Source organism: Carcharodon carcharias, chromosome 10 (assembly GCF_017639515.1).
Source record: "Carcharodon carcharias isolate sCarCar2 chromosome 10, sCarCar2.pri, whole genome shotgun sequence".
In the NCBI taxonomy this organism is placed as follows: domain Eukaryota; kingdom Metazoa; phylum Chordata; class Chondrichthyes; order Lamniformes; family Lamnidae; genus Carcharodon; species Carcharodon carcharias.
Window position 1 is genome coordinate 38,868,145 of NC_054476.1, and position 12,125 is coordinate 38,880,269.

The 12,125-nt window shown below is 42.6% G+C and overlaps 1 protein-coding gene across 3 annotated transcripts in view; it reads right to left on the reverse strand.

Moving 5' to 3' along the window:
* The window catches only part of LOC121282924 (deformed epidermal autoregulatory factor 1 homolog), an 85,646-nt gene that overhangs the window by 53,792 nt on the left and 19,729 nt on the right, over positions 1-12,125 (reverse strand). For all 3 annotated transcript variants that reach the window (XM_041196738.1, XM_041196737.1, XM_041196740.1), the window contains 2 exons: positions 5,855-6,001; positions 3,620-3,759 (listed from right to left, as the gene is read on the reverse strand). In XM_041196738.1, the coding sequence (XP_041052672.1) occupies positions 3,620-3,759; positions 5,855-6,001 (287 nt within the window). The remainder of the gene's footprint in view (positions 1-3,619; positions 3,760-5,854; positions 6,002-12,125) is intronic.

A 12,125-nucleotide genomic window follows, 5' to 3' on the forward strand; every position in this document is an offset into this window, starting at 1 on the left:
CATGTTGAGAAGACGATGGCTCTCTCCACCACAGCCCTTGTAGAGGCATGGCTCCTATTGTAGCGCTGCTCAGCTTCTGTTCTTGGTTGGTGGAGAGGCGTCATGAGCCACCTTCTGAGGGGATAGTCCTTGTCACCCAGCAGCCGACCATCCAGCCAGGCTGGAGCACTGAAGCACCTGGCAGTGTCTGAGGATGTAGGTGTCGTGGGAGCTGCTTGGGTACCTTGCACAGACTTGTAGAATCTGCATCCTGTGATCACACACTATCTGCATGTTCATGGAGTGGAAGCCCTTCCTGTTGACAAAGGCACCAGGCTCACCTGCTGACACCTTGATGGCCACATGTGTGCAGTCTATTGCACCCTGGACACGGGGGAAGCCAGCAATGGCTGCGAAGCCTCTGGCTCACTGTGTCTGGCTTGCCTGGTCCCAGTGGAAGCGGATGAAGGTCAATGCAAGCCTGAACAGAGCATCTGTGACCTCCGTGATACAAGTTTGCACAGCTGATTGGGAGACACCGTAAAGATCACCCTGGAAGGAGCCAGAGGCATAGAAGTTGAGGGCAACTGTGACCTTCAGAGCCGCTGGCATGGGGTGTCCACCCACGCAGTTAGGAGAGATCTCAGGGCCAATCATCTGACAGATATAGTTGACTGTCTCCCTTGACAGTCGGAGCCTCCTTCGGCACTGCACCTCAGACATATTGAGGTAGCTACTTCGCCGCCTGTATACCCCGGCAGCAGGATAGTGGCATCTTCTGCGGGCCCTTCCACCTTGGACCACCTCTTGGCCCTGTGCCCCTTGTGCCTGTGCCTGGCTCCCCTGGAGGCTGTTTGTGCACTCCTGGCCTCCTCCTTATTCTATCCCTCCCTTCCTCCTCAAAGGAGCTGCCTCCAGGGGAGATGTCAGAACCCATACCCAGGCTAAAGGGAAGCCTCCGGAAAGTTGCAGGCCCAATAAAGATTACTGACTGCAGACTGGTGAACTGAAGCTTCAAAGTACACAGAAAGCTGCTGGAATTCATTCTGAACTGCTACAGCTCACACAGGCAAGTTTAAAAAACTTTCTGCAATAAATACTCAAAGACCAGATTGACAATCCCACTGAGCCCTCTTATCCTGTCCGTGGATGAGTTTTATTAAAAAGTCTCTTACCTGCCTGCCCGTTGTGCCCGTGCGCCGACCCGAAGAACGCATGGGTGCCTGAAAATCGGCATCGATTGCCGATTTAAGGGCCTTAACTAGCCCATTAATTAATGGCGGGCGTGCATCAAACTACATTGCACGCCCACCCAGCGAAATACCATGATAGCACACGTTGACATCGGGACACTCGCCCGACGTCATTTTACGTGCTGACGTGTGGGGGGACCCCCCCCCCCACCCCACCCCCCCGCACATCAAACACAAAATTCTGCCCAGAGAGTTGTGGAGGTAGATCACAAAGTATTTAAAGAGGGGGTAGATAGATTTTTGAAATATCGGGGAGTTGAGGGCTATAAGGAGCTGGCACAAAAGAGGAGTTGAGGCCTGGGGCAGATCAGCCATGATCTTATTGAATGGCGAGGTAGGCTTGAGGAGCCGAATGGCCTCCTCTTGCCTCTATTTCTTATGTCCTTATGTAAACACAGTTTGAGGTTATTCAAAATTTAACAATGGACAGAATAATAATAGATAGAGAAGACATACTAAAAAGGTCATCATTACTTAAAGTTGGTAAATCACCTTGTCCAGATGGAATGATCCTAAGTTGCTGAAAGAATCAAAGGTAGAAATAGCTGAGGCATTTGTTACAGGCTTTTAAGCTTTATTGCATGCAGGAGTATTACCAGAGGACTGGAGGTTTGCTAATAGTTATATCACTATTCAAAAAAAGGGGAGAAGGATAAACCAGGAAGCTGCAGGCCAACCAGTCTAACATTATTGATGGGAAAATTACTGGAAACCATTATCAGCAACAAAATAAACTTTAATTTGGAAAGGCATGGGTTAATCATGGAGAACCCACCTGGATTTGTTAAAGATAAATCGTGTCTGACTAGTGTGATTGATAACTAAGAAGGTTGATCAAGGTAGCATAGTAGATGTTGTATATATGGACATTCAGAGGTATTCTACAAAGTGCCAAATGGGAGACTGATAAGGAAGATAGAAGCCAATGGGATTAGGGGAAAATGGCGATATAGACATGGAATTGGCTCAGTTACAGGAATCAAAGGATAAATATGGTGGATGGAGTTTTTTAGTCTGGGAGGTGGTTTGGACTGGTATTCCCCAAGGGTCAGTTATAGGTCCTTTACTCCTCTTAATATTTATTAATGACCTAGACTTGGGTATAGGGAGCAGCGTATAAAGTTTTCAGATGATACAAAACTTAAGAACGTTATAGATAATGATGAGAGTTGCTGGTAGACTTCAGGATGACAAGATGGTTAAATGAGCAGGTAGAATTCAATATGGAAAAGTGATGTATTTTAAGGACTAATATGGAAAGACGGTACTGTAAACAGCATGATTTTAAAAAGAAGAGATGAGCAAAGAGGCCTTAATGTTCAGGGTCACAAATCCTTAAAAGATGTCAGGGCAAGTTGATATGGTGGTTAAAGAAACATTTAGATTATTTGGGTTTATAAACACAGAGAATATAAAAACAAACAGGTCATGTCAGAACTTTGTAAATCATTGGTTGAGCCTCAGCTGGAATATCGTGGACAATCTGGGCACCACACTTCAGGAAAGACGTAAAGGCCTTAAAAACAAACAGGTCATGTCAGAACTTTGTAAATCATTGGTTGAGCCTCAGCTGGAATATCGTGGACAATGCTGGGCACCACACTTCAGGAAAGATGTAAAGGCCTTAGAAAGGGGATAGAAGAAGTTTACCAAGGTGTTGCCCAGGATGAGGAACTCCAATCATGAGGTGAGATTGAAAAGTTAGGACTCTTCTCCTTCGAAGTGAGAAGGATAAGAAGTTTTCAAGATGATGAATAGAACAATAGAATAATAGAACAGATAGGGACAAATATTGCCTCTTGTAAGTGGGTCAAAAACAAGAGGTCATAGATTTAAAACCATTGAAAAGAGATTTAGAGTGGAGATGAGTAGAAATGTTTTCAAGCAGAATTATCAAGATCTGGAAATTCTACTTGAAAAGATAATGGAAATTGATTCCATAAATAATTTTGAAAGGGTACTTAGACAGTAACTTGAGGATCAAGATCTTCCAGGGCTACAGAAAATATTCTATGCATGATGGCTTTTTCAAACAGCTAGCATGGACATGATAGGCTGAATGGCCTCCTTCTATGCTGTAAGTTTCTATAACTCTACGAAAGCATGTATATATTAAAAGATTTCTAAGTTTAAAGCTGCATGTCACAAGCAGCCAGCATTTAAAAGCTGGCTTTTTATCTCTCATCTTTTGTGTTGGCTATTAGATGTACACTGCTTTGCTTTTGAACAATTTATAAGCTGACCATAGCGAGAATCATACTGAACTCCATCCTCTTGACAGCTTATGATGCAGATTCACACAACAATAAAATATACAGAATGTTCTAAAGCAGCGATGATTACTAAGCCATTATCACTAACATTCACAATGATTATAGTGCCCTTACTTGTATCAGACATTGAAGGGGTCGCCCAGCATATCGAATGCTCCTTTTCCAGTCTTTGCTACTAGCTCGTCCTGCCATGCCTTCAAACTCCGTGGGAGTGAACCAGTTCTCTCCGTGTTTAATGCAACGCCCCCGTCCTCCTGAAAATAAGATCACAGGTCATTCACAGTTCCTTTTAAGCCCACATGTCTGGCCCAGTTATTAAAGGTAAAGCTTGAAAGGAAAGTAACTCAATATGAACACTAAGATAAAAGCAAAAAACTGCGGATGCTGGAAATCCAAAACAAAAACAAAAATACCTGGAAAAACTCAGCAGGTCTGGCAGCATCTGCGGAGAGGAACACAGTTAACGTTTTGAGTCCGAATGACCCTTCAACAGAACTAAGTAAAAATAGAAGAGAGGTGAAATTTAAACCAGCTTATATTTCGCCTCTCTTCTATTTTTACTTAGGGACTCGAAACGTTAACTATGTTCCTCTCCGCAAATGCTGCCAGACCTGCTGAGTTTTTCCAGGTATTTTTGTTTTTGTTTTCAATATGAACACTCATTTCCATCTAACAAAGCCAATTAAAGATCTCCTGCCTTGTAATAAGATGCACATAGGATAACAAACTTCCTTAGCATAACAAAAAGTCCAGTGAACCTCACAGCTGGAGGTCAGAACCAGGCAGGAAAGGATTAAGTGATAACAGATAGATTTTCAGAAAGGTTATAGCTCACTTAACCTAAGGGGACATGACATTTCAGATTCTCTCCTGTAAAAGCAAGCAATTAAAACAAAACCTTTATAAAACACCAGTTAAGCCCCAGCTGGAGTATTATATCCAGTTCTAGGCACCACATTTTTGCCAAGGCCTTGGAGAGAACGCAGAGGAGATTGACTGGAATGATACCAGGGATAAGAGGTTTCAGTTATTCGGAGAACTGGAGAAGCTGGAATTTGTCCTCTTAGAGCAGAGAAGTTAAGGGGAGATTTGTTCAAGATGTTCAAAACTACGTGTGGTTTTGAGACGGTGAACAAGCAGAAACTGTTTTTAGTGCTAGGAAGATTGGTAACTAAAGGACACAGATTTAAAATAATTGGCAAAAAAAGCCAAACAGAAGAAAAGAGGACTTCTTTTATGCAGTGAGCTATGATGATTACAATCCTCTGCCTGAACGGATGCTGGAAGCACATTCAATAATAATTCTCAAATGGATGTTAAGCAAATACTTGAAAGGGAAAAATTTGCAGGAGTCAGGGATAGAGATGGGGAAGTGGGTCTAATTGGACAGTTCTTTCAAAGAGCCCGCACACTATAATGGGCCAAATATTCTCTTTCTGTGCTGTTTGATTCTGATTGTATGGTCTGCAACACCCTGGGATAGTCATGGATACTGAGGACGAGATCCAAACACAGAGCTGGCGCTCCCTGTTTCAAGCTCATTGTCCCCTGACCAGGATCATAGGCTGACCTAAATGTTCAGAGATTGCCTACAGGGTTAAGTGCTCAATGATATCCCTAGGGCTACCAGTAGCCTCCATGGTGTACAGGGGGCTCTAAAATATTGAGATTTCCTGGGCTCTCATACAATCAATTCACCAATCCTACACCCCCTCTGGAAAGATTTGCCTGGCAACACCACTGAAGAACACAGATTAGCGCCACCAAGGTCAGTTCTCCCCGTGCTGGTTTTCCTGAGCTGATTTCCCCATCCAGACCGGTTCCTCCCACCCAGGCCAGTTCCCCACAACTGGGCTGGTTCCTCCAATACAGTTCCCACCCCATCACCTGAACCCTCCATCCAGGCCATTTCATCCAAATCAGTTGCCCCCACCCAGGCTGGTTAACCCCACCCAAACTGGTTCCTCCTCCAGTCAGTTTCCCAAACCCCAGACCAAGCTAATTCCAAACAGAACAAAGTTCCGTGCTTGCACCACAGGACTGGTGGTGAACTGACTTAATACGAAGACTGCATCAACATCTACATTTTAGAAATATTCATTGTGGAAAAATATCGCACTTTGGTTCTCCTTTGGAAGAGAACAATCATCAGGAATTCTGGTCGGAACCCAGGAACATAGGAATTGCTGGATGAAGGTCCATCTAGTTTATTTTCTACAATCCTGGTTGACTCCAATACCATTGGATCATGTGACTTTGACTAACCACGTTGATCAATCTCTATCAATTAGCCTACACCAGACCGAGGCATTGGTGGGGAAAACCCTAGGAAATTGTGGATTTTCTCACCTGAACCAAGTTTGTTTTTGAACAAAATTCCACTAGTATTCCGGCATCTGACTGGTAGCTCGTTCTCATACACAGAAGGATCCCAGTTGTATTTCGTTCCCTCTTTGTCAGGGCCTTGTGTCAGAGGAGTTGAAGATATCTGTGGACCTGGTAAAAAAGCAACAGAAACAACATTAAACATAAAGACCCTTCTTTTTCAATTATTCAAATAGTGTCCCTTCAAATAAAAAAAGATGATGCAGTGATCAGATAATAACAAGATTCAGAGGAAATTTCATAGTTTCTCAGTCCCAGAACGAAGAAAACCTCATGGGAAGTAACCACCTCTGGTCTGGAATGCCTGGGAACCAGTTAGTTTGTGGAGATCATAGGAGCCAGCATGAGTACCCGCCATGCCGTACCTGTGCTAACTCCACATCAAAGCTATCCACTCCAAAACCTGGCCAATATTTTAACAGTTTACATAATTTCCTTTAAATACCATGACTGACTCAGTAGAGATAGTGACAAATTCGCACACATCACTGGAGACACTAGCCTAGATTTTTGCTCTAGAGTCGGGTAGCATGAATCGCAAAATTTCCTGGCTTGCTGCACCTGCCTCAGAAAAAAGTGCCCCAAATAGCAGGATCTTCATTCCATGGAGGACGGGTGTGGGATAGAGCTGCCCCCAAGACACAAGATCAGAGGCGGCCACAGCAGCTGCCGAGTGGCTGTTTAAAAGGCCTGCCTTGGTTCTCTGAGACTTCATCCTAGTTATTTTCTTAAACATTAGGCTCTCTAGCCCTCATCCCTCTTCACTCCTCCACCCACTCCCCATGCCCATACATGCCAACCCATGTTGCCACCCGCCCCCAATGGCCCCTCATACTTTCAATGCCAACTCAAGCCATATTCTCCACCCAAACCCTTGGCCCGTTATAGCCTTGTGCTAACTCATGACTCCCCCCACCCCCCCCACTACTTTTTACAACCTCCAAGCTAACTCATCCAGTATCCATCATGGGTAGGCCTCAGGTGCCATGCTGAGATGAAATAAAATGAAGTTCTAATTATCAATTAGAGTTCACTATATTAAAAAAAATCCATTCATGAATGATCATTCAAAACATTAAATTGCCTTCAAGTACTTAATCCATTATCAAAACAAACAGACTTGTGTCCATAACCCATATCAAAGACAGATAATCGTTTAATCGTTGAATCCAACTGCAAACTTACAACCCCTACCCCACCCCGGCTTGGCCTAAATAGCCAAGTGGTTATGGTACTGGGCTTGTAACCCCAAGATCAAGAGTTCAAATCTCACAATGGCAAACTATGAAACAATGTAACTTCATCTGAATAGGAACAGATGGAAACGTGTTTGTACTTGAAAGAGTTACAACCCCCACCCCAGCACTGTGACAATGATAGGTAGCTGAAAGCAGTGAAACATTAATAATGCTTTATGATAGCACATAACTATTGAAACAACTATTGAAATTGCTAGCACAGATATTTTTCAACTCTCACTGACACAGACAGACAATTCTTTCAATGTTTAAAGGGCTGTCCATTTAAATGACCTGACAGTTCTACAGACCTTATCCACCTTCAAGAGCATTTACAACTTCTCCAAAGATTCATAGCTCCTACATTGTGAGATAAGGCCCTTGCTCCAGTGAAAATGGGATCTGTTTGAACTCAGCACTGAGTTCAAATGGCCCAGCTTAGTTTAGGATTGCCGCAAATGGGAGTCACGTCCTGCCCCTGTTTCCCCACTCCTCCACCACCCCAAGGCAAAAATAGGATCGATTAGAAATGGGGGTGAGACTTCTGGATCCACCCACCGTTTTGGAAGGTCCTCGGAGTCTTCACAACCCTGTGAAAATACAGGCCACTGTGTCCATTTGTATTGCTTGCTTCAAGCAGCAGACAGTAAACACAATAGGACCAAAAGACTTGCTTTTAGATAGTACCTTTCACAACCTTTGTACATGTTAAAACTCTCTGCAGCAAATGAAATACTTTCAAAGTATAGTCACTGTTGTAATTAAATAAATGTGGCAGCTAACTTACCCACAAAAAAATCCACAAACAGAACCAAGATAATGACCAGATAATCTGCTTTTTTTCTTAGAATGACATAGATTCATACAGGGGGGAAATTTTATCACATGCTTGGAGGTGGGGGTACTGGAAAAAAAGGGAAAACCCCATCGGGACAGCTTCCCTGTGTGGTCCCGCATAGGGGCAGCCTATATGTAGAATTGGCAATTCACTCACCAGAAGCAGACAGGTGCTCCTGCACCCCCATGCCCTCTGCTCAACGCTTAAATCCCCTTTTTAGTCCCCAATCACCCCTACTCCTCCTCTAACTGCCCTTTTACTATTTATAAGCCTACCTTTCCGTCTACTAGGAATGTAGCCCGACTGTATCCAAACTATCTCCACTTTAAAGGCAGCCCACTGTTCAGTGAGCTTTGCCTGCCAATCTTTGATTCCATCTTATCTGTCCCTGAAATCTTTCCCCTCGCAACCCACTTGTCACTTCATTCTCCAGATCCAGGAATGCCTCCTTTCTCATTGGACCAAAAGGATACTGATCTAGAAAATTCTCCTGAACACACTTCAGAAACTCTTCCCCTCTCTGCCCTTTATTTATTACCATTCCAGTTTATATTAGGATAATTAATTTCTCCTATTATAACTACTCTATAGCTTTTGTACATCTACAATTTCCTCGAAAATTTGGCCTTCTATATCTTTCCCACTAGTTGGTAGCCTGTAGAATATACCCAGTAATGCTTCTTAACTCTAATGAAATAGATTCTAGCCTTGTCAGTTTTGGGCTTTCATCTTTCTTTTCTGTCTGAGCCCATTGGAGTATGCCTCCTAATCAAGCCGATCCCAAGGTTTCCCTCTGCCTGAGCAATGCTCATCTCTTCCAGTGAATCTGCTAGCTGACCATCCCTTCAGGCCCTGCAATTGGCCATCTGATGTCAGGCCTATCACCCACCATCCTTAATTGGATGGCTGATTAGTAGACCACTTCCTGTAAAAGTACCGGCGGTATGCTGTCGAGAAGTGTGGGCTCCAGAACTGCAAATTGTCTCAAACTTCAATTATTTGCTATGTCCATAAAATTCTGCCTACAGTGTCTGTCTATAACCAAACCCCCAACAACCACTGCATGAACACTTCTCCTTATATAATACAGCCGACTAAAAACCTCTGGCCTGTGGCAATGTATTCCATATTCAAACTGCCGCTGTATGAACAGATTCCTTTTTCTGTCTCCTTACCCCTCATGCTAACCTTGACTTCACATCTTTGTTACCTAGTCACTGACCAGTGGAAATACCTTTTCACTATTTACCCATGAAACCCTGTTATAAGTTTGCTCACTTCCAATAAATCCCTGTTTAATTGGCCCTGCTCCAGCCCTAGTAGGAGCATAAGAATTAAGAATAGGAATAGACCATTTAGTCCCTCAAGTGTGCTCTGCCATTCAATATGATCATGACTGATCTTCTACCTCAATTCTTCTTTTTCACTCACTGTCCATATCCCTTGACTCTCTGAAAGACCAAACATCTGTCTATCTCAACCTTGAATATACTCAAGAATGGAATACCAACAGCCGTCTGGGATAGAAAATTCCAAAGATTAACAAACCTGAATGAAGAAATTTCTCATCTCAGTCCTAAATGATCAGCCCCTCATCCTGAGACTGTGCCCCTATCTCCTAGATTCCCCAGCCAGGGAAAACAACCTTTCCGTCTCTGCCCTTTCAAGCCCCTTCAGATTCTTTCATATGTTTCAATGAAATCACTCATCGAAACTCCAGACAGTATAGACCCAATTTACTCAGCCTCTCATCATAGGACAACCTCCTCATCCCAGGGACCAATTTAGTCAATCTTCACTGTACTGCCTCCAATGCAAATATATCCTTCCTAAAATATGGGGATCTAAGCAGCACACAGTAATCCAGGTGTGGTCTCAACAAAGCCCTGTACAATTGTAACAAGACTTCCTTATTCTTACACTTCAAACCCCTTGCAATAAAGACCAGCATGACATTTGCCTTCCTAATGCTTGCTGTATCAACATGCTAATTTCCTGTTTTTTGTACAAATATACCCAAGTCTTTCCGAACATCAACATTTAAAAGTTTCACACCTTTTAAAAAATATTCTGCTTTTCTATTCTTGTGACCAACGTGAATAACCTCACACTTCCCACATTATACCCCATTTGCCACCTGATCCCTGCTCACTTAACTTGTCTATATCTCTTTTCAGCCTCTTTGTGTCCTCCTCACAGCTTATATTCCCATTCAGCTTTGTGTTGTCAACAAACTGACAACTGAAGAGATTGAGTAATGTAGCCAGGTCACGAATATAGATTATAATAGCTAAGGACCCACCACTGATCATTGTAACACTCCACAAGTCACAGCCCGCCAAATTGAAAATGCCATGTCTACTCCTATTCTCTGCTTCCTGTCCATGCTAATCATTCATCCATGCTAATAACATTAACTCCCAACTCCATGAATCCTTATCCTGCATTTCAACCTTTTTGTGTGGCCACTTTACTGAATGTTGTTTGGGAATCCAAGTATACCAATCTACTGGTTCCCCTTTATCGACCCTGAAAGTTACATCACAGATGTAAGTTCTATAAACCTCACAGAAATAATGAATAATCAAGGGCTAGTGTAAACGAGGAAACACAAGATATTAATATTAGTAACAAATAGTGCTAGAGAAATTAATGGGACTTAAAGTAAATAAAGCCCCTGGACCTGATGATCTACATTCCAGAGTGTTGAAAGAGGTGGCTGTAGAGCTACTAGATGCATCTTTCAAAGTTCTGAAATGGTTCATGCAGATTTGAAGATGGCAAATGTATTTAAGGAAGGAGGGAGAGAAAAAATAGGGAACTGCAGACTTGACATCAGTAGTAGGGAAAATGCTAGAATCTATATTAAAGGATGTAATAACAGGACACTTAGAAAATAATGGTAGGATTGGTCAGAGTCAACATAGATTTATGAAAGGAAAATAATGTTGAACAAACCTGTTGGAGTTTTTTGAGGATGTAATTGGAAATACATAAGGGGGAACCAGATTTTCAAAAAGCTTTAGATAAGAGGTTAGTAAAAAAAATTAGAGGACATGGGATTGAAGGTAATATACTGGCATGGATTGAGAACAGATTAACAGACAGAAAATAGAGAGTCAGAATATATGAGTCATTTCAAGTTGGCAAGCTATGAGCTGTGATGGGGTATCGCAAGGATCAGTGGTTGGGCCCCAGCTTTTCACAATCTACATCAATGATTTGAATGTGGAGATCAAATATAATGTTTCCAAGTTTGCAGATGACACAAAACTAGGTAGAAGTGTGAGTTGTGAGGAGGATACAAAGACGCTTCAAGGGGGTTTGGAGAGGCTAAGTGAGTGGGCAAAAATTTGGCAAATGGAATACCATGTGGAGAAATGTGAGGTTATCCACTTTGGTAGGAAAAACAGAAACACAGAGTATTTCTTAAATGGTGAGAGGCTAGAAAGCGTTGAAATTCAAAGAGGCTTTGTTGGCCTTATTCATGAGTCACTGAAAGCTAACATGCAGGTAAGCAAAACAATTAAAAAGGCAAATGGTATTTGGTCTTTATTACAAGAGGATTTAAGGATAGGAGTAAAATGTCTAACTGCAATTATATAGAGCCTTGCTGACATCACACCTGGAGGATTGTGTGCAGTTTCGGTCTCCTTAACGAAGGAAAGATATGCTTGCCATAGAGGGAGTGCAATGAAGGTTCACTAAATTATTCCTGGGATGGAGGGATTGTCCTATGAAGAAAGGTTAAATAGACTGGGCCTTTATTCACTGGAGTTTAGAAGAATGAGAGGTGATCTCATTCAAACATACAAAATTCTTACAGGACTTGACAGGTAGATGCAAGAAAATTGTGTCCCTTGGCTGATGGGTGGGCTAGAACCAGGGAACACAGACTCAGAATAAGAGGCAGACCATTTAGGACTGAGATGGGGAGGAATTTCTTCACTCAGAGGGTGGTGAATCTTCTGAATTCCCTGTCTCAAAGGACTATGGAAGCTCAGTCATTGAGTAAGTTCAAGATTGGGATCGATAGATTTCTACATATTAGAAACATCAAGGGATATGGGGATAGTGCAGGAAAATGACGTTGAAGTAGAAGAACAACCATGATCTTATTGAATGGAGGATCAGGCTTGAAGGACTGAAAGGCTTACTT